The sequence below is a fragment of the Hyla sarda genome, chromosome 8 (assembly GCF_029499605.1).
Source record: "Hyla sarda isolate aHylSar1 chromosome 8, aHylSar1.hap1, whole genome shotgun sequence".
Classification (NCBI taxonomy): domain Eukaryota; kingdom Metazoa; phylum Chordata; class Amphibia; order Anura; family Hylidae; genus Hyla; species Hyla sarda.
In genome coordinates, this window is record NC_079196.1 from 219,991,365 (window position 1) to 220,014,680 (window position 23,316).

The following is a 23,316-nucleotide window of genomic DNA, read 5'->3' on the forward strand; positions in this document are numbered from 1 at the left end:
GTTTTGCAACTGAGAGTCGATGTAATGATGGGAGGAGCTGCATTGTGATTTAGGCTCTGGGGGGGGGGAAAAAAGTACAAAATCCAAAAGATTTATAAAAACTTTATTTAATCTATTTTGTGCAAACAAAGAACTGGCATCAGATCCTGAAATCTGCAGAATAGATTTGGACGCGGCGCAGACATTGTACACAGCGGAAGGGATCTGGCGCCAAGCCAACAATTCACAATATATATTTACATACAATCTTCACTGTTTGCTTTACTTTTTTTGTTCTACTTTTGAGTTTTGTGCTCCGGTCACATCCAAAGCTGCATTTATAATCCCTAGTAAAACGGAAAAAAAAAAATGTTATAGCTCCACCGCGCTGTCAGCCATGGATCAACTGGTGCAAGACAGTTAATCAGATTTGTCAATTACTTCTATTTAAAAATATTAATCCTTCCAGTACTTATCAGCTGCTGTATGCTCCACAGGAAGTTGAATTTCTCTCTGGAATTCTTTTCAGTCTGACCACGTTGCTCTCTGCTGACACCTCTGTCCGTGTGAGGAACTGTTCAGAGTACGAGCAAATCCCCATACTTCTCCTGCTCTGGACAGTTCCTGATACGGACAGAGGTGTCAGCAGAGAGCACTGTGGTCAGACTGGAAAAGAACTCCAGAAAGAAATACAACTTCCTGTGATGCATACAGCAGCTGATAAGTACTGGAAGGGTTAAGATTTTTAAATAGAAGTCATTTACAAATCTGTTTAACTTTCTTGCACAATGTGTTTTCTATGGTAGTACCCCTTTAACTGAAGAAAACCGCGCCAATATGACGCTGGCCCCCTGTGGGCAAAGAAATTGTGAATGCAGCTCTGGATGTAACTGGAGAAACAGACGTATTCTGATGGAGGATAGAACAATGGAAAGGTCTGATCATACGTGTGATGAAGGTGGCAAGAACATATGTCAGTGTTTCACAACCGGGGTGCCTCCAGCTGTTGCAAAACTACAACTCCCAGCATGCCCGGACAGCCGGAGGCTGTCCGGGCATGCTGGGAGTTGTAGTTTTGCAACAGCTGGAGGCACCCTGGTTGGGAAACACTGACATATGTCATAATATGGTTGTAGAAATCATCTTATGTGTCCATTGAGCAACACAATGAGATTTTGGTAGGCATGCCCTCTAGTGGTGAATGATTTAATGACAACTTATAACTGCGCCAAGTATAATCGTATCTGATCTATATTTATATACAAACAATTCTTCATAGGGCGTCATAGAACAAGCCTTATATGTCATAATGATCCCTATAGAGATAAGTGAGAATCAGCTCTAAGAATCACAGTACATGAAATCTGAAGACCTCGGTGGTTCAATTTCATTGGCTCCATTAGCTGTCAATCAAACCAGGGTGGGTGGGATTATGGCTCCATGGCGAGATTATCAACCCCAACTTTCTGTTTGTATTTTCTCTGTAAAAGGGAGGAAAAAAACAGAACAATTATAATACTGCCCCCTATGTACAAGAATATATCTACTATAATACTGACCCCTATATACAAGAATATAACTACTATAATACTGCTCCTATGTACAAGAATATAACTACTATAATACTGCTCCTATATACAAGAATGTAACTACTATAATACTGCCTCCTATATACAAGAATATAACTATTATAATACTGCTCCTATATACAAGAATATAACTACTATAATACTGCTCCTATATACAAGAATATAACTACTATAATACTGCTCCTATATACAAGAATATAACTACTATAATACTGCTCCTATATACAAGAATATAACTACTATAATAGTGCTCCTATATACAAGAATATAACTACTATAACACTGCTCTATATACAAGAATATAACTACTATAATACTGTCCTCTATATACAAGTATATAACTACTATAATACTGTCTCCTATATACAAGAATATAACTACTATAATACTGCCTCCTATATACAAGAATATAACTACTATAATACTGCTCCTATATACAAGAATATAACTACTATAATACTGCTCCTATACACAAGAATATAACTACTATAATACTGCTCCTATACACAAGAATATAACTACTATAATACTGCCTCCTATATACAAGAATATAACTACTATAATACTACCTCCTATATACAAGAATATAACTACTATAATACTGCTCCTATATACAAGAATATATCTACTATAATACTGTCTCCTATAGACAATATATCTACTATAATACTGCTCCTATATACAAGAATATAACTAATATAATACTGCTCCTATATACAAGAATATAACTACTATAATACTGTCTCCTATATACAAGAATATATCTACTTTAATACTGCTCCTATATACAAGAATATAACTACTATAATGCTGCTCCTATATACAAGAATATAACTACTATAATACTGTCCCTATATACAAGAATATAACCACTATAATACTGTCTCCTATATACAAGAATATAACTACTATAATACTGCCTTCTATATACAAGAATATAACTACTATAATACTGCTCCTATATACAAGAATATAACTACTATAATACTGCCTTCTATATACAAGAATATAACTACTATAATACTGCTCCTATACACAAGAATATAACTACTATAATACTGCTCCTATATACAAGAATATAACTACTATAATACTCCTCCTATATACAAGAATATAACTACTATAATACTGCCTTCTATATACAAGAATATAACTACTATAATATTGCCCCTATATACAAGAATATAACTACTATAATACTGCTCCTATATACAAGAATATAACTACTATAATACTGCTCCTATATACAAGAATATAACTACTATAATACTGCTCCTATATACAAGAATATAACTACTATAATACTGCTCCTATATACAAGAATATAACTGCTATAATACTGCTCCTATATACAAGAATATAACTACTATAATACTGCTCCTATATACAAGAATATAACTACTATAATACTGCTCCTATATACAAGAATATAACTGCTATAATACTGCTCCTATATACAAGAATATAACTACTATAATACTGCTCCTATATACAAGAATATAACTGCTATAATACTGTTCTTATGAAAGATCTTGTCTGTATTCCCTCTCTTACTGCTCAGACATTATCTTGTCTTCTTGGTATCATTAGGAGATATTATGAGCTGTTATCTCTCTTATTTGATAAAACATTATTACGGTATAATTAAAGAAAAGAATGGAAGTCCAGCGCGGTATTCCAGAGCAATTCGTGCTGGACTTCCATTCTTTTCTTTAATTATACTTTTGGTGAGTTCCACAACTGTCTGCACTGCGATGGGTCGTACTGGGTGAGCTGACCACAACGCTCTTTCTACTATTATTAGGGTATAGATTATGCAGTAATTACGGTATAGATTATGCAGTTATTATGGTATAGATTATGCAGTAATTACGGTATAGATTATGCAGTTATTATGGTATAGATTACGCAGTTATTACGGTATAGATTATGCAGTTATTACGGTATACATTATGCAGTTATTACCGTATAGATTACGCAGTTATTACGGTTTAGATTATGCAGTTATTACCGTATGGATTACGCAGTTATTACAGTATAGATTACGCAATTATTGCAGTATAGATTATGCAGTAATTACGGTATAGATTACGCAGTTATTACGGTATAGATTATGCAGTTATTATGGTATAGATTATGCAGTTATTATGTTATAGATTATGCAGTTATTACGGTATAGATTACGCAGTTATTACGGTATAGATTATGCAGTTATTACCGTATGGATTACGCAGTTATTACAGTACAGATTACGCAATTATTACAGTATAGATTACGCAATTATTACAGTATAGATTATGCAGTAATTACAGTGTAGATTATGCAGTTATTACAGTATAGATTATGCAGTAATTACGGTATAGATTATGCAGTTATTACCGTATGGATTACGCAGTTATTACAGTATAGATTACGCAATTATTACAGTATAGATTACGCAATTATTACAGTATAGATTATGCAGTAATTACGGTGTAGATTATGGAGTTATTACAGTATAGATTATGCAGTAATTACGGTATAGATTATGCAGTTATTACCGTATGGATTACGCAGTTATTACAGTATAGATTACGCAATTATTACAGTATAGATTATGCAGTTATTATGGTATATATTATGCAGTTATTACAGTATAGATTATGCAGTAATTACGGTATAGATTATGCAGTTAATACGGTATAGATTACGCAGTTATCAGGGTATAGATTATGCAGTTATTACGGTATAGATTATGCAGTTATTACGGTATAGATTATGCAGTTATTATGGTATAGATTATGCAGTTATTACGGTATAGATTATGCAGTTATTACAGTATAGATTATGCAGTTATTATAGTATAGATTATGCAGTTATTACGGTATAGATTATGCAGTTATTATGGTATAGATTATGCAGTTATTACGGCATAGATTATGCAGTTATCACAGTATCGATTACGCAGTTATTGCAGCATAGATTATGCAGTTATTACGGTATAGATTACGCAGTTATTACAGTATAGATTATGCAGTTATTACGGTATAGATTACGCAGTTATTACAGTATAGATTATGCAGTTATTACGTTATAGATTATGCAGTTATTACAGTAAAGATTATGTAGTAATTACGGTATAGATTATGCAGTTATTACGGTATAGTAATAACTTCCTATAATTATACATGGTCCCCTATGACCGGACATAACCCCCCATGCGTCTAGTACATGTTTATGGGGGTTTGTCCGGGATGGTCGTTGTGCGCGATTATTCGGGATGATGAGATTTGTAGATTTTATTCTTTAGAGAAATCTCATATCCTGTAAATCTTTGAGGCGAGAATTCTATTATTTTCTTTTATGGCTGAACTACTTAGAAATAAACCTATTGATAACATTACTGTGCGGCAGCGGAGCGGTATTATAGAGAATATCATATTTATGGGATACGGTCCATGGATTGTGGTTGTCACCAGAGACGTTCATATTGGATTACTCCGAGAATTTTCTTTTTTATGTTGGAGTTTATTAAATTTGAGAAGAAAATGAAAGTAAAGAATCATGAGCAGAGGAGATCGGCCTATGGCGCTCTTTGGCGGCATTATTTTGGGTCTGCGCGGTATTGTGCAGTAAAAGCTCAAATGATTATTCCATAATAGAATGCAGGTTACAGGGCATGGGGAAACGGGTATTTGTTCTGTTATTTATGCACTGTCTGGTGGTATTTTTTAGGCCATGTCACAATGGCACTGTGATTTAAGCACTGGGCAGGGGGATGGTTTGAGGACTGTATGGCGATATCAGTTGGGCATTGCTCTGTAGGCTTATTTGGCTCTATATGAAGGTGTTATTTGGCCATTGCTGATGTTCTATGAACACTGTATTGTGGTATTACTTGGGCATTTTAGGATACTGGGCGCATTGTAGCATATTGTGGGAATATAATGTAATATTTTATAGTTATTATGTAGCAGTATGTTTTGGGCTTTGTATGTCTGTTTGGTGGAATTAATTGGGTGCTCTATTCTACTGTTATAGGGCACTGTATGGTGCTATTATGTGGATGCTCTATTCTACTATTATAGGGCACTGTATGGTACTATTATGTGGGTGCTCTATTCTACTGTTATAGGGCACTGTATGGTGCTATTATGTGGATGCTCTATTCTACTATTATAGGGCACTGTATGGTGCTATTATGTGGGCTCTCTATTCTACTATTATAGGGCACTGTATGGTGCTATTATGTGGATGCTATATTCTACTATTATAGGGCACTGTATGGTACTATTATGTGGATGCTGTATTCTACTATTATAGGGCACTGTATGGTGCTATTATGTGGATGCTCTATTCTACTATTATAGGGCACTGTATGGTACTATTATGTGGATGCTGTATTCTACTATTATAGGGCACTGTATGGTACTATTATGTGGATGCTCTATTCTACTATTATAGGGCACTGTATGGTACTATTATGTGGATGCTCTATTCTACTATTATAGGGCACTGTATGGTACTATTATGTGGATGCTGTATTCTACTATTATAGGGCACTGTATGGTGCTATTATGTGGATGCTCTATTCTACTATTATAGGGCACTGTATGGTACTATTATGTGGATGCTGTATTCTACTATTATAGGGCACTGTATGGTGCTATTATGTGGATGCTCTATTCTACTATTATAGGGCACTGTATGGTACTATTATGTGGATGCTGTATTCTACTATTATAGGGCACTGTATGGTGCTATTATGTGGATGCTCTATTCTACTATTATAGGGCACTGTATGGTACTATTATGTGGATGCTCTATTCTACTATTATAGGGCACTGTATGGTACTATTATGTGGATGCTCTATGCTACTGTTATATGGCACTGCATGGTGCTATTATGTGGATGCTCTATTCCACTATTATAGGGCACTGTATGGTACTATTATGTGGGTGCTCTATTCTACTAAAATATACCAATGGAGACTGGTATATGGAGGGTGGAAACTTAAACCACTTACTTATGGGTTGCCCATGGGCAGCCCAGAAAAACCCTAATTTCCCAAATACCTAACTTGTATTTAAAAGTGCGATCTTTATTGTGTAATTTCTTCACATATAAACAGTTTAAAATTGACTCTTTCGCCATGTATGTCCTGATAATGCAACTGTATATGACTAATGGCAACATAGGATGCCTGCAGGCACATCCATGCGCCTTTGAAGGCAGGACAATGGCTATTAGATAAAATCTAAATGGCCCCCCTCAACATGTTTCGCTACTTAAATAGCATTGTTAAGAGGCAAACGAGTCCCCGTTTGCCTCTTGACAATGCTACTTAGGTAGCGAAACGTGTTGAGGGGGGCCATTTAGATTTTATCTAATAGCCATTGTCCTGCCTTCAAAGGCGCATGGATGTGCCTGCAGGCATCCTATGTTGCCATTAGTCATATACAGTTGCATTATCAGGACATACATGGCGAAAGAGTCAATTTTAAACTGTTTATATGTGAAGAAATTACACAATAAAGATCGCACTTTTAAATACAAGTTAGGTATTTGGGAAATTAGGGTTTTTCTGGGCTGCCCACGGGTAACCCATAAGTAAGTACTCTATTCTACTATTATAGGGCACTGTATGGTGCTATTATGTGGGTGCTCTATTCTACTATTATAGGGCACTGTATGGTGCTATTATGGGGGTTCTCTATTCTACTATTATAGGGCACTGTATGGTTCTATTATGTGGGTGCTCTATTCTACTAATATAGGGCACTGCATGGTGCTATTATGTGGGTGCTCTATTCTACTAATATAGGGCACTGTATGGTACTATTATGTGGGTGCTCTATTCTACTATTATAGGGCACTGTATGGTACTATTATGTGGGTGCTCTATTCTACTATTATAGGGCACTGTATGGTGCTATTATGTGGGTGCTCTATTCTACTATTATAGGGCACTGTATGGTGCTATTATGTGGGCTCTCTTTTCCACTATTATAGGGCACTGTATGGTACTATAATGTGGGTGCTCTATTCTACTGTTATATGGCACTGTATGGTACTATTATGTGGGTGCTCTCTATTCTACTATTATAGGGCACTATATGGTACTATTATGTGGGCTCTCTATTCTACTATTATAGGGCACGGTATGGTGCTATTATGTGGGCTCTCTATTCCACTATTATAGGGCACTGTGTGGTACTATTATGTGGATGCTCTATTCTACTATTATAGGGCACTGTATGGTGTTATTATGTGGATGCTCTATTCTACTATTATAGGGCACTGTATGGTGCTATTATGTGGATGCTCTATTCTACTATTATAGGGCACTGTATGGTGCTATTATGTGGGTGCTCTCTATTCTACTATTATAGGTCACTGTATGGTGCTATTATGTGGGCTCTCTATTCTACTATTATAGGGCACTGTATGGTGCTATTATGTGGGTGCTCTATTCTACTATCATAGGGCACTGTATGGTGCTATTATGTGGGCTCTCTATTCTACTATTATAGGGCACTGTATGGTGCTATTATGTGGATGCTCTATTCTACTATTATATGGCACTGTATGGTGCTATTATGTGGGTTCTCTCTATTCTACTATTATAGGTGACTGTATGGTACTATTATGTGGGCTCTCTATTCTACTATTATAGGGCACTGTATGGTGCTATTATGTGGGTGCTCTATTCTACTATTATAGGGCACTGTATGGTGCTATTATGTGGATGCTCTATTCTACTATTATAGGGCACTGTATGGTGCTATTATGTGGGTGCTCTCTATTCTACTATTATAGGGCACTGTATGGTACTATTATGTGGGTGCTCTATTCTACCGTTATACGTGTGTCACATATATTATTCTGCAGGTGCCAATTTGATGCAGTTTACAATCTTATAACACTAAGTATGTGCCCCCCTCCCCTTGTATGGTTAATCCCTAGGGGGGCACATGTTATGCACAATCCCCAGTATGTAGCAGAGATGACCGTGCGCTCAGCAGGCGGGCGTACACTTGCGTTACCTTGTCAACTTGGGAGTCGCAGTCACAACAACAACAGCAGAAACATCTGATGAGAACCAGGAGAATGAGGAGGAGGATGAGCCCTGGGGACAGAGAGAACAGATGGGGCCGCTTAGAGATCCGGAAACTTCTAACAAGATAAAGTCACATCACTGAGAGGAGAGAAGTATTATGTGGGGAACAGGAGACCTAAACTAAGTGGTACAAACTGTGGACCTCCAGAGGTTGCAAAACTACAATTCTCAGCATGCCCTGACAGCCAGTTTCAGCCTACTTCAGGACTTTCTATGGGCCCCATCTATTTAATGTGCACCAACTGAAGGTACCCAACAACCGATGGGGCGAAGATTGTTGCAAAACTACAATTCCCAGCATGCCCGGACAGTCAGTTTCACCCTACTTCAGGACTTTCTATGGGCCCCATCTATTTAATGTGCACTAACTGAAGGTACCCAACAACCGATGGGGCGAAGATTGTTGCAAAACTACAATTCCCAGCATGCCCGGACAGCCAACGGCTGTCCGGGCATGCTGGAATATGTAGTTTTGCAACATCTGGAGGCCCAATATTTTCAGACCACTGCCCCACATATCTTAGTGTCCCACTCGGGCACTCAATAATCCACTTACTTATTTTGGAGCTCACTCATACACTCCATTACCCTGTCACCTGGGTATTTGCCAAATCACTCTAGGCACTTATTTAGAAGCTCACTCGGACACTCATTTGTCCACTCACTGGGTCACTTGGGTACTCACAAGTCACTCTTTAGGCACTCACTTATTTAGGAGCTCACTCAGGCACTCAATAACACACACTAGGGGTCACCTGGGTACTCAACAAGTCACTCCTGTAGGCACTCACCTATTAAGGAACTCACTCAATAAGACACTCCATGGGTTACACACAGAGTTACTCCATAGGCACTCACTGATTTAGGAGCTCACTCAGGCACTCAATAACCCACACTAGGGGTCACCTGGGCACTCAACAAGTCACTCCTGTAGGCACTCATTTATTGGAGCTTACTCAAGCATTCAATAACACAGTTGAGGGGGTCACCTGGTACTCTCTTATAAAGGAACTCCCAAAAAATCACCTGGATACTCACCAAGTTACTCCTTTAGGCACTAACTTATGGGAGTTTACTCAGGTACTCAATAGCCCAGCTGAAGGGGTCACCTGGTACTCACTAATAAGGGAGCTTACTCAATAACCCACAGTGGGAATCAACTGGGTACTCACCAAGTTACTCCTGTAGGCACTCACTTATTGAAGCTTACTCAGGTACTCAACCCAGTTGAGGGGGTTACTTGGTTCTCACTTATAAGGGAACTCCGGGAATCACCTGGGTACTCACCAAGTTACTCCTGTAGGCACTCACTTATTGGAGCTTACTCAGGTACTCAATAACCCAGTTAAGGGGGTCACCTGGTATTCACTTATAATGGAACTCCAGGAATCACCTGGGTACTCACCAAGTTACTCCTGTAGGCAATGACTTATTCAGGCTTACTCAGGTACTTAATAATCCAGTTAAGGGGGTCACCTGGGTACTCACTTGTAAGGGAGCTTACTCAATAACGCACTCCATGGATCACCTGTCTATTCACCAAGTTACTCCTGTAGGCACTCACTTGTTTTGGAGCTCACTCAGGTACTCAATAACCCATTCCAGATGTCACCTGAGCACTCACCAAGTCACTTTTGTAGGCACTCTCTTATTGGAGCTCACTTCAATAACCCAGTCAGCGGGAATCAATTGAGTACTCACCAAGTTACTCCTGTAGGCACTCACTTATTGGAGCTTACTCAGGTACTCAACCCAGTTGAGGGGGTCACCTGGGTACTCACTTGTAAGGGAGCTTACTCAATAACCCACTCCAAGGATCACCGGTGTACTCACCAAGTTACTCCTGTTAACTCACTTGTTAAGGAGCTCACTCAGGTACCCAATAATCCATTCCAGATGTCAGCTGAGCACTCACCAAGTCACTTCTGTAGGCACTCTCTTATTGGAGCTCACTACAATAACCCAGTCAGCGGGGGTCACCTGGGTACTCACCAATTACTCACTTATTTTTATTAGCTTACTCAGTCACTCAATAACCAACTCAACGTGTCACCTGTTACTCGCCAAGTCACTCCTGTAGGCACTAACTTATAGAGCATTCTTGAGCACCTCTCCCCGTTAGACAGTCACTCCCGCAGTACCATTTCCTTCTCAATGAGGAGCCAAAATTTGTTGATGAATGACTAAATTAAGTAAAAAATAACTTAAAATAAATTCTCACCTATAAAGGCAAAGAAGATGACGAAGGCGGCGATATCCCAGTCTGACTGGAACATCTGTTTGGTGGCGATCCGGCCCACCACATCGTTCCACTGGTTCTCCAGCTGCTGACCAACGTTAGCCATTGTGGTGGGGGAGGGGGGCTTCTCTGTTATCACCTTCACAGAAGAGACAGATATCGCGTCATTACATTGTACAAAATGGCGGCTACTTCACGCCACGTCTGCGGAATCATGAAATCTAGTTTTTATTTAGAATATTTTAATATTTTGAAAAACTATTTCCACCTTAAATCAGCTGGGTGAGAGACCCTGCTATTGATGTATTTAGGTGCTTGGGAAAGCTGGGTGAGATACCATGTTATTGATGTATTTAAAAGCCTGGGAAAGCTCAGTGATAGACTACACTATTGATTTGTTCAGGTGCTTTGGAAAGCTGGGTGAGGAACCTGGGAATGCTGGGTGGGAGATCCCACAATAGCTGCAGGGACAAAAGTATACACATTTTTTAACCAATATATATTACAAATATACATATAATGGTATTATCTACTTATATAAAAAGTTTTTGTAAACAACAGGTACACTTTAAGGAGCCTGGGAAAGCTGGATGAGAGACCATGTTATTGATGTATTTAGAAGCCTGGGAAAGCTCAGTGAGAGACCATGTTATTGATGTATTCGGGAGCTTGGGTAAGCTGGGTGAGAAACCCCATTATTGATTTATAGAGGAGCCTGGAAATGCTTGGTTAGAGACCCCACTATTTATGTATTCAGGAGTTTGGAAAAGCTGGCTGAGAGACACCATTATTGATGTATTTAGAAGCCTGGGAAAGCTGGGTGAGAGACCATGTTACTGATGTATTTAGAAGCCTGGGAAAGCTCAGTAAGAGACCATATTATTGATGTATTTAGGAGCCTGGGAAAGCTGGGTGAGAGACCATGTTATTGATGTATTTAGAAGCCTGGGGAAGCTGGGTGAGAGACCATGTTACCGATGTATTTAGAAGCCTGGGAAAGCTCAGTAAGAGACCATATTATTGATGTATTTAGAATCCTGTGAAAGCTGGGTGAGAGACCATGTTATTGATGTATTTAGAAGCCTGGGAAAGCTGGGTAAGAGACCATGTTACTGATGTATTTAGAAGCCTGGGAAAGCTGGGTGAGAGACCATGTTATTGATGTATTTAGAAGCCTGGGAAAGCTGGGTGAGAGACCATGAGGGAGATTTATCAAAACCTGTACAGAGGAAAATTTGCCTAGTTGCCCATAGCAACCAATCAGCTCACTTCTTTCATTTTGCAGAGGCCTTGTTAAAAATGAAAGAAAGATTGGTTGCTATGGGCAACTGGGCAACTTTTCCTCTAGACAGGTTTCGATAAATCTCCCCCCCATGTTATTGATGTAGTAAGGAGCCTGGGAAAGCTGGGTGAGAGACCCTATTATTGATGGCCAAATTGGTAAAGGAATGAGATTTTACGTCGTTTCTCTCGTTGCCATGACAACCTGTGTTTTCTCTTCTGTTTACATTTGTTTGTTTTTCACAGTTTTTTTAGGGAAATTTTTACCTTATGTTTCTACATGGAAACCATCTGTGTCCTTATCCGTCCATCACATGTAGTGATGAGATCTGCGACATCTATGATACATTGTGGGAGATGTAGTTATGGGGGCAGATAATCCCCCCCCCCCGGCCCTAGGCTGCACTTCCCTCATCTGTCCAGCAGGGCTGTAGTCTGTCGGGCAGTGTTTCCTATCCAGTGTGTCTCCAACATTTGCAAAACTACAACTCCCAGCATGTCCGGACAGCATACGGCTGTCCGGGCATGCTGGGAGTTGTAGTTTTTCATCAGCTCTGTAGTGTTGGCAAAGAGATTCTTGGCAGCACCTTATACTGCAGGATAAATATTCTACGTCCTTGTTCCTTATTACGTTGGCCAAGAACACGATTTACATGTGTAAACCTTTAACTGAGTCCGTCAGATAACACAAAAGGACGAAGGAGACGACTCCAGCATATAGGTAATAATACTGCCATATCGTACGCTGTAATAGAGCAGCCATACAGTGCTCATAAATTACTTCAATCTTACAGCCAATAATATACCATTATGTCCCATATAACAATTCCAAATAATGTCACATATAATGCCTGTACCCATATAATACATCACATATAATGCCTGTACCCATATAATACATCACATATAATACCTGTACCCATATAATACATCACATATAACACCTGTACCCATATAATAATGCATCACATATAATACCTGTACCCATATAATACATCACATATAACACCTGTACCCATATAATAATGCATCACATATAATACCTGTACCCATATAATACATCACATATAACACCTGTACCCATATAATAATGCATCACATATAATACCTGTACCCATATAATAATACATCACATATACCAGTCACATATACAGTAATAGCTGTAACCATATAATAATACATCATGTATAATACCAGTCACATATAATACCTGTCCCCATATAATAATAGATCACATATAATACCTGTACCCATATAATACATCACATATAACACCAGTCACATATAATACCTGTCCCCATATAATGCTTGATAAAGACTCCATTGAGTGAGTCAAAACGTAGCACCATATGGGTGAATAAAGGAATTTTTCTTCTTTTTGAAACTGCTGGAGTGCCGCTGTTTGCTTCCTATTGGATTCCTGTTGTACCCATATAATAATAGATCACATATAATACCTGTACCCATATAATACATCACATATAACACCAGTCCCATATAATACTTGTACCCATATAATAATACATCACTTGTGGTCAGGACTTATCAGTGTGCGTGGTCTTACCTGTTACCTGCTGCCAGGGAAACCTGAAAAAGACATGATTAATACAACACGAAGCTTAACAACTACCTGCCCTTTGAACAGCGGTTGAAGTGTGCCTGAAACCGCTTCGAGGGTCTGCCTTTAGAGGGCAAAAAGACAACACTATTAGGGTAATTTGAAAGTGAACTTTATTATAAAGCTAAATGATGAAACGCATCAGCCATCTCCCTTGAGGGATCTGGGACATACGTGGCGTACGCATCAGAGCGCCACCTGCCCAACTTCTGAATCACATGTACTGGCACCTTATGCCTGGAGGCCCGCTGATGCCGCTCCGATCCGAAAGGAGTGCCCTGAGTATTCCCTGGGGTTGTGGCCTAACGTACTAAGTAACGTGCGAATATGTGACTTGAACGTGGAAGTAGTGAGCGCCCCTGCATCGAAGGGCAACAGAGGTGACTTCGGAGGTTTGTCGTGTAGCATGTTGGCCAGTTGTGACAACACCGCCACCGGGCACCATTTATTACCTGAAGGGAAATACCTCACCACTGCACCTGCATGTCTTAGTGACAGAAAGTGCAACCTCAAACCAAGAACCCTGCCACCTCAAGTGAGCTTTCTGTAAGTGTGTGGTGCCCCGCCTAGCACACGAGAATTCTCCCGGACGGAGGAAACCATAAAAAGCCAGATACACGGCAGACTTTAGAATCAAGCTGCGCTCGAAACCGAACGGGTTACTGTCCAAAGCATCGGACAACGCCCTGAACAGGTCACCGCTAATAGGTCTCCGGAGAGCCGGAACTCTGGAGCTACGGGCCAAGACCCCTCTGAGCGCAGCCTTGACCGCCTGAGATGAAAGAATAGAGAGCTAAAGAAATGAAGTGCTGGATGCCTGACAGATAAGATTTGATGGTACTATGAGATAAGTGCAGAGAAGAGTGGCAAAAACCGATGAAAGATAGAATGACCTTAGTGTCGAAAGAAAAAGGAATATTGTGATGCGATAGATAAGACCTAAAAGTGTTGTAAGCCGCGTGGTATGCCTTCTTAGTGTTGGGTGCCAAGGCGTCAGACATTAAGTCCCGGGCCACTTTCGTGTAATAGGCTAATCCATGACTAGCTGGGCCAAACCTGGGGCCTGAGCTCCGACCAGCTCTGCCTGTGGGACCATCTGTGAAAAAAGACGGAAATTAGCCCTGGATAGCGCATCGGCGGCTGTATTCTCCACCCCCGGTATATGTATGGCAACAAAATTAAACTTGAACTGCAGGAACACCCAGACTAACTTACGAACGAACCTCATGACTGTGGTGTGATTGGAACTGCCTTTGTTTACTATGGCTACTGTCGCCTGATTGTCGCATAGGAATTGCACCGTCTGCCCTGCCCATTTGTCACCCCACACTACTGCCTCTGCTACAATAGGCAATATCTCAAATAGAGCAGACGTGCTGCCAAAACCCCCCAGCGTCAACATCTGTTCGGACCATTGCCCCGCCATCCACCTGTTGCCCCACACTGCACCATATCCGGTGAAGATGACGCATCAGTGCAGACTTTGGGGGACCACTCGGAGGCTGGCGGAACAAACATTGCTGTGCCATTCCAATGCTCCATGTACCTGTCCCACATCCCAAGATCAGCCAGGGCTTGCCGATCCAGGGATACCCTACTGTGCTGGTGTGGGACATCGTGTAGGAGGGACAAGATCCTGGACACAAATGCCCTACCCTGCGGAATGACCCTCATGGCAAAAGCAAGCATACCTAGCAAGCTTTTGTAATTCAACCTTGGTCGTGATGCGAGAGATCGTGAACTTGTGGATGGTCTGTCTGATTCTATTGAGTTTGTCGGTAGGCAGGCTAACTTGCATGGTAACTGAGTCTAGGACTACTCCCAGAAAGGTGAGGCATCTGGCTGGACCAACTGTCTTCTTGGGAGATACCGGCACCCCAATGTCAGCAAACAGCCCGAGTAATCTGGCCAACTGGTCTGGCTCTTCCCTCGGACCACTGAGCAGAAGAAAGTCATCCAGGTAATGGACGACTTGGCTGCATCCGGAGACATTGACCAGCAGCCAGTGCAATGCCTGGGCCAGTTGGTCAAACAACCACGGGCTGCTTTTACAACCGAAGGTCAGCTTGGTAGCGAGATAATAAGAACCCTGCCACTTAAGACCGAACCATTGCCACTGATCCCTGCGTAACGGAAGCAACTTAAACGCGTCTGTGACGTCTGCTTTAGCCATCCAGGCCCCTGGACCGAGTTTCAGGATGAGCTGAATGGCCTCGTCTATCGATGAGTACTGCATGCTAAATTCGTCTGATGGTATGAGTGAATTGATGCTGGGAATAACTGAACCGTGGGGAGCCGACAAGTCAAATATCATCCTTTTCTTCCCACTGAACTTCCCCGTCACCACCCCTACCGGGCTGACTCTCCATGAAGTGAAGGGAGAAACTGCAAAGGGCCCAATCATGTAACCTTTCAATAACTCAGTGTTTATTAAATCGGTGATGACTACGGGATCGTGCAGAGCCGTCAACAAATTATCACATTCATGTGTGGATTGTGGAATCGTGACCATGCCAGCGTGGAAACCCTCTGTCAACCCGGTGACCAACCACTGCACCCAGGCCGGGTCTGGGTGATCTACGAGTAAGGCAGCTAGGACTGCGGTGCGAGCCCCGCCTAGTCATGCTGGCCCCTTTTGCCTGCAAGCCGAGCCCGGGTGTGCCCTAAAACAGTAAAAACAGACATGCAACAACCTGCAGTTGCTGTAGTTGCAGGAAGAGATGTTGTAATTGTTGCATATCTGCGAGCCACCGAGGTAATGCACCGGACAGCCCAGCTTATCCACTGATGGAGCGGGCCTCGAGAAGGTATCTGAGGATGTGGATGGTCTGGCCGCCCCATGCTCCCCATGCTGCCCAAGCCCTGCGCACCATGCTGTGGCGTGAGTGATGGCCTGACAGTGAGCGCATGCTGGGAACTTCAGATTCGCAAAATGACTGCAAAACATCTGCGAATCCTCTAGGCTCCAGTCAGTCACGTAACCATCCTGGCTGAAAGCGGCCGCTGCCATAGCCGAGAAACTTCTATGATAGTCGTAGAAGTGGGTACCACCATACTTGTACGCATACTCAGTGACCCTCAGCAAGTACAGGTCGAGCTCCTCCCTTCTCTCCGGCCTGACAGAGCATATCACTTCCCTGTACTTGCTGAAGGCAATAACATACTCATGAATGTTCAATTTCCTTTTCAACCTAGCGTCCTTACTTTTGAGGACCACTGATAACTGCACAAGCTACCGTCTTAGTGTCCTCCACATCAAAAGCAGATATCAGAAGTGAAGCCAAGTTAATGTCCTTCCCTTCCAGTATGTCGTTCCTCAGGGCCGCCGGGACAAAATGCACCGGTGACACCCTTGGTGGCCCTGGACGCCTACCTGGGTTGACCTCCACTACTGGGGCAGTCGCTACCGCAGGGGCAGGCCCCTGTGGGGCTACTGGGGCTGCCGCCTCCTGAGTACCCCTCTTCTCAAGAGACTCCAGTCTGCCCATCATGGATATCATCATGGCATGTAGTTCATTTAGTGTAGCCTGGCTCGAGGTACCCTCCAGAGTGCCAGTAGCATCCTGATCCGCCAAGAGGAGCTTATACAAGTCCGCTTTACGAGCGGTGGCCGGGAAAGGAATTGCCCTCTTGCGCAATTCCTCCATTAGCTTGGGAATCGTCCACGCTCTGTATGCCGCAGAGGAGGACGTCCCTCGCATGGAGCTCCTGTCTGGAGTTTCGGGGATGGACATCGGGTCCTCGATGTCTGAAACGTGAGACATGACCTGTCCGGGCCGAAACGGGTGCCGGGGAAAAAGCGATAATAGTGAGTATCTTGACAAAACTGAAAAACGTGTCCCCCTCAATGACAGCTACTGACCTGACCCCTAACGACCCTGACCGTGCCTGAAGTGTGCAAAGGTGTGGACCCTGAAACGAGTGATGATTGTAAGTCGAGTGTACCCCTTGGTACCCCTGATGCCACGTGCAAGGTGACTGACAGTATGTAGGAGAGCGCTATGAAATGCATGACGCGTGAAGCCATGATGTGTATTGTGACAGTGAATATCTCCTGACGGCGGGCCAGGATTACAGTACGCACCATCCCTGACTAACTAGCAACGGTCCTGAAGACGTGTCAGCAACCATCGCAGGTAATCGGTCACCCTTGAAGAAGAGTCAAGATAACAGCAACCGTTACCCATGTACCTGGAAATGCTCTGAACGCATGCCAGACCAACGAATGCACTGTAACCCCTCTGACAGATTGGCGTCAGACTAATCTTGATAACAGCATCTATGTGATACTGCTACTGCATGTACTATTTAAGTTGGTGTAGACCAATATTATGTGAACTGAAAACGGAAGGCGCCAACTGGCCCCACTACCAGGAAAGTGACAACCACAGTGTGACATAAGAACAGAAAAAAAAAAAACTAAATTGCCGTGCGGCTAGTACTAACCGAAGCCCCTAGGCGTAGATGCAATGTACAACACAGGAACGTAGCGACCACCTAAACGAAAAACACCCAATCTGAAACAAAATAATAACCAGTGTTTCTGAGCTGAAACTAACCACAGAGTTACCTAGCTAGCAAACCTGAAAATGACCCAACTAAACCCCCGCTAGCCCCCCTACTGCCCCACTCCCTGTTGATGTGAACCATAAACGTGTGTGCGAGTTACTGGGTATCTATATGTATGAGTACATGTGCGGGGGGAGGGGCATCCACCTTATCTTACTCTTTAATGTACATATGCACATACATACACATACATATGTATATATACATATATACACTATATTTATTTATTTATTTTTTTTCACTGGTGCATGTATCCGAGGCCTGTGCCCCCCGAACACCGGTGCACCTGCCAGGAACTATACTTCTTATACCAACACTGCATGTACCCCACTACCAATGCTCTCTTTTTTTTTTTTTTTTCAATACGTGCATGTGTTTGAGGCCTATGCCCCCCCAAACACCGGTGCACCTGCCAGAATAACACCACCTCCAATACCAACACAGTGTATGCATGAATATACCACTATACATGTCCCCCCCTCTTTTTTTTTTTTTTTCGTACCGCAGCACCACCCGCGGTCCTCAGGCGGAACTGCAGTCCGAACCAGCTACTCCCCTGGCCTGCTGACTCCCCTCAACCAGAGACCCAGCGTGTCACGTGAGACGCTGAAGCTGTGCGCCCACGTGGGACGCTTCTCCCGTCGCCGGCTGCGTGAGAGCGACCGTGCCCAGCCGGTGAGGCCTGCCCCAGCACCCGCTGACCTACGTGAGTTTATACCGTCCCCCCCGAGTGCAACGGCACTCCAACCACTTGTGGATGAGGAGGCGCAGGGAGACTCCGGGTGTCGCGTCTCCCCGCCCACCCCCGCTGCAGCCACGCGCCACATAATATCTCTGCATGACCGGCCAGCCTGGCTAAGCTGTCGGTGCCCCCTGAAAGACACTGCCGCCTTGCGGACCTTGGGTGCCGGAGACCGCCCGCCTGAGGGGAGAAAAGCTGCGGCCCAGGGCACCCAAGTGGGTGAACAACCCGCCGGTACTTCGGCACTTACCTGTATTACCAGTCCCACCTGCCTAGCGTACGCAACGAAAATCCCAGCCGATTTCGCCAACCCAGCATACGCCCCTAGCGAGGGGTTGCCGGGGATTAAATATCCTAAGCCCCTCCCACAAATGCAGCCTGATAGGCTTTCTACATATACCAGTCAAATATACAGTAATAGCAGTAACCATATAATACATCATGTATAACACCAGTCACATATATTACCTGTCCCCATATAATAATAGATCACATATAATACCTGTCCCCATATAATAATAGATCACATATAATACCTGTACCCATATAATACATCACATATAACACCAGTCACATATAATACCTGTCCCCATATAATACATCACATATAATACCGGTCCCCATATAATACATCACTTATAATATATCTTGTACTGCCCCCTTTGGCAAGTATCACAGCTTGTAAACGCTTTTTGTAGCCAGCCAAGAGTCTTTCAATTCTTGTTTGAGGTATCTTTGCCCATTCTTCCTTACAAAAGTCTTCCAGTTCTTTGAGATTTCTGGGCTGTCTGTCACGCACTGCTCTTTTAAGGTCTCTCCATAGATTTTCAACTATGTTGAGGTCTGGAGATTTTGAAGGCCATGGCAAAACCTTCAGTTTACGCCTCTTGATGTAATCCCCCGTGGATTTGGAGGTGTGTTTAGGATCATTATCCATTTGTAGAAGCCATCCTCTCGTTAACTTCAGCTTTTGCACAGATGGCATCAAGTTAGCATCCAAAATTTGCTGAAATGCTATTGAATCAATTTTTCCTTCTACTCGTGAGATGTTCCCTGTGCCACTGGCTGCAATACAACCCCAAAGCATGATTGATCCCCCCCATGCTTAACAGTTGGACAGAGGTTCTTTTCATTAAATTCTGTTCCCCTTCTTCTCCAAACGTACCTTTGCTCATTCCAGCTAAAAAAGTGCAATTTTAACCTCATCAGTCCACAGAACTTGTTTCCAAAATGCATCTGGCTTGTCTATATGTTCATTTGCAAAGTTCAAACACTGATTTTTGTGGTGAGGACGCAGAAGAGGTTTTCTTCTGAGGACTCTTCCATGAAGACCATATTTGTACAAGTATCTCTTTTTAGTGGAATAATGTACCACAACTCCAGTGTCTGTCAGATCTTTCTGGAGGGATTGTGCAGTCAAACGTGGGTTTTGAACTGTTTTTCTCACAATCCTGCGAGCTGTTTTGTCTGATATTTTTCTTGGTCTTCCAGATCTTGCTTTAACTTCCACTGTTCCTGATGACTGCCATTTCTTAATTACATTCCAAACAGAGGATATTGACATCTGAAAATGTTTTGCTATCTTCTTATAGCCTTCTCCAGCTTTGTGAGCATCAACTATTTTCAGTTTCAGATTTCTAGACAACTGCTTAGAAGAACCCATGGTGCTGATTGTTGGGGCAAGGTCAGATGAGTCTGGGCATTTAAAACCTTTGAGATTGACATCACCTGGTCTTCCCAGATGATGATTGAGAACAATCCATGACACTGGCAGGTCTCAGCTTTGCAAAGGGGGCAGTGCATGCTATAAATTCTGCAGGGTGCCCAAACTTTTGCAGACGCCATTTTTTCTGTTTTCTGTTATTTTGAAAGTGTAAATGAGGGAAATAAAAATCTAACTTTTGTTGACATATTATAAGAATGTCCAATCTGTAATTTGATGCCTTTTGGTGATTTTTCCATCTTTCCTTGGCTTCTTTATGCACATTAATACACATTTTACCTGGGGTGCCCAAACTGTTGATCCCCTCTGTATATACCATACACCAGGACAGTATATATTGTGACTGTATATATCATTCACCAGGACTGTATATATTGTGACTACATATACCATATACCAGGACTGTATATATAATGACTATATATACTGTATATGAGGACTGTATTTATCTTGACTATATATACCATACACCAGGACTATATATATCATGACTGTATATACTGTATACGAGAACTGTATATATCGTGACTATATATACACCATACCCCAGGACTGTATACATCGTTACTGTATATACTGAATACAAGGACTGTATATATCATAAACCAGGACTGTATATACCGTATACCAGGACTATATATACCATGACTGTATATGCTGTATACCAGGACTGTAAATACCATATACCAGGTTCTGACTATAAATCCTGTACTCAGGGTCCTACACATAGTGAGAGGTAAACGGGGATAAATACCTGCGGAGGAGGACAGAGCGGCCGTGTGGGTCTCGTCTGTCGTCTTCCTGCTTCCTGCACTGCTGGTAGGTGTGAACTGTGACCGCCCAGGTGAGGAGAGGAATGAGGAAGAGCTGAGATCTGCACCTACCTCCATACAGAGGGAATAAGGAAGAGCTGAGATCTGCACCTACCTCCATACAGAGGGAATAAGGAAGAGCTGAGATCTGCACCTACCTCCATACAGAGGGAATAAGGAAGAGCTGAGATCTGCACCTACCTCCATACAGAGGGAATAAGGAAGAGCTGAGATCTGCACCTACCTCCATACAGAGGGAATAAGGAAGAGCTGAGATCTGCACCTACCTCCATATAGGGGGGAATAAGGAAGAGCTGAGATCTGTACCTACCTCCATACAGGGGGAATAAGGAAGAGCTGAGATCTGCACCTACCTCCATACAGAGGGAATAAGGAAGAGCTGAGATCTGTACCTACCTCCATACAGAGGGAATAAGGAAGAGCTGAGATCTGCACCTACCTCCATACAGGGGGAATAAGGAAGAGCTGAGATCTGTACCTACCTCCATACAGAGGGAATAAGGAAGAGCTGAGATCTGCACCTACCTCCATACAGAGGGAATAAGGAAGAGCTGAGATCTGCACCTACCTCCATACAGAGGTAATAAGGAAGAGCTGAGATCTGCACCTACCTCCATACAGAGGGAATAAGGAAGAGCTGAGATCTGTACCTACCTCCATACAGAGGGAATAAGAAAGAGCTGAGATCTGCACCTACCTCCATACAGAGGGAATAAGGAAGAGCTGAGATCTGTACCTACCTCCATACAGAGGGAATAAGGAAGAGCTGAGATATGTACCTACCTCCATACAGAGGGAATAAGGAAGAGCTGAGATCTGTACCTACCTCCATACAGAGGGAATAAGGAAGAGCTGAGATCTGCACCTACCTCCATACATGGGGAATAAGGAAGAGCTGAGATCTGTACCTACCTCCATACAGAGGGAATAAGGAAGAGCTGAGATCTGTACCTACCTCCATACAGGGGGGAATGAGGAAGAGCTGAGATCTGCACCTACCTCCATACAGAGGGAATAAGGAAGCGCTGAGATCTGTACCTACCTCCATACAGAGGGAATAAGGAAGAGCTGAGATCTGTACCTACCTCCATACAGGGGGGAATAAGGAAGAGCTGAGATCTGTACCTACCTCCATACAGGGGGGAATAAGGAAGAGCTGAGATCTGTACCTACCTCCATACAGGGGGGAATAAGGAAGAGCTGAGATCTGCACCTACCTCCATACAGGGGGAATAAGGAAGAGCTGAGATCTGCACCTACCTCCATACAGGGGGGAATAAGGAAGAGCTGAGATCTGTACCTACCTCCATACAGGGGGGAATAAGGAAGAGCTGAGATCTGTACCTACCTCCATACAGGGGAAATAAGGAAAAGCTGAGATCTGTACCTACCTCCATACAGGGGGAATAAGGAAGAGCTGAGATCTGTACCTACCTCCATACAGGGGGAATAAGGAAGAGCTGAGATCTGCACCTATCTCCATATAGGGGAAATAAGGAAGAGCTGAGATCTGCACCTACCTCCATACAGGGGGGGAATAAGGAAGAGATGAGATCTGCACCTACCTCCATACAGGTGGAATAAGGAAGAGCTGAGATCTGCACCTACCTCCATACAGGGGGAATAAGGAAGAGCTGAGATCT

At 42.6% G+C, this 23,316-nt stretch overlaps 1 protein-coding gene across 9 annotated transcripts; it reads right to left on the bottom strand.

Moving 5' to 3' along the window:
• Positions 1–120: 120 nt before the first annotated feature.
• SMIM22 (small integral membrane protein 22) lies at positions 121–21,716 on the bottom strand. 9 transcript variants are annotated; one of them, XR_008846987.1, is made up of 5 exons: positions 16,500–16,698; positions 10,890–11,046; positions 8,595–8,677; positions 1,337–1,460; positions 121–326 (listed from the first exon to the last, which is right to left on the bottom strand). XR_008846987.1 is itself a non-coding variant. In XM_056534595.1 (4 exons), exons 2-4 carry the CDS (start codon positions 11,011–11,013, stop codon positions 1,410–1,412), a joined length of 258 nt encoding a protein of 85 aa, XP_056390570.1. In that variant the 5' UTR covers positions 11,014–11,046; positions 21,595–21,716; the 3' UTR covers positions 1,063–1,409. The 9 variants fall into 9 exon arrangements, 8 of the variants coding, with proteins under 8 accessions (XP_056390570.1, XP_056390566.1, XP_056390574.1 ...); XM_056534595.1 differs by lacking the exons at positions 121–326; positions 16,500–16,698 and adding an exon at positions 21,595–21,716 and having other exon boundaries at positions 1,063–1,460; XM_056534591.1 differs by lacking the exon at positions 121–326 and having other exon boundaries at positions 1,063–1,460; positions 16,500–16,559.
• Positions 21,717–23,316: the final 1,600 nt, after the last annotated feature.

Excerpts from the sequence above, each read along its gene's own strand:
- SMIM22 (XM_056534591.1), bottom strand. The coding sequence starts at position 16,544 with ATGCAACAATTACAACATCTCTTCCTGCAACTACAGCAACTGCAG. Across the intron at positions 8,678-10,889 it reads CATCTTCTTTGCCTTTATAG|GGCTCATCCTCCTCCTCATT; the intron begins GTGAGAATTTAT and ends CTCTGTCCCCAG. Across the intron at positions 1,461-8,594 it reads GCGACTCCCAAGTTGACAAG|AGAAAATACAAACAGAAAGT; the intron begins GTAACGCAAGTG and ends TCCCTTTTACAG.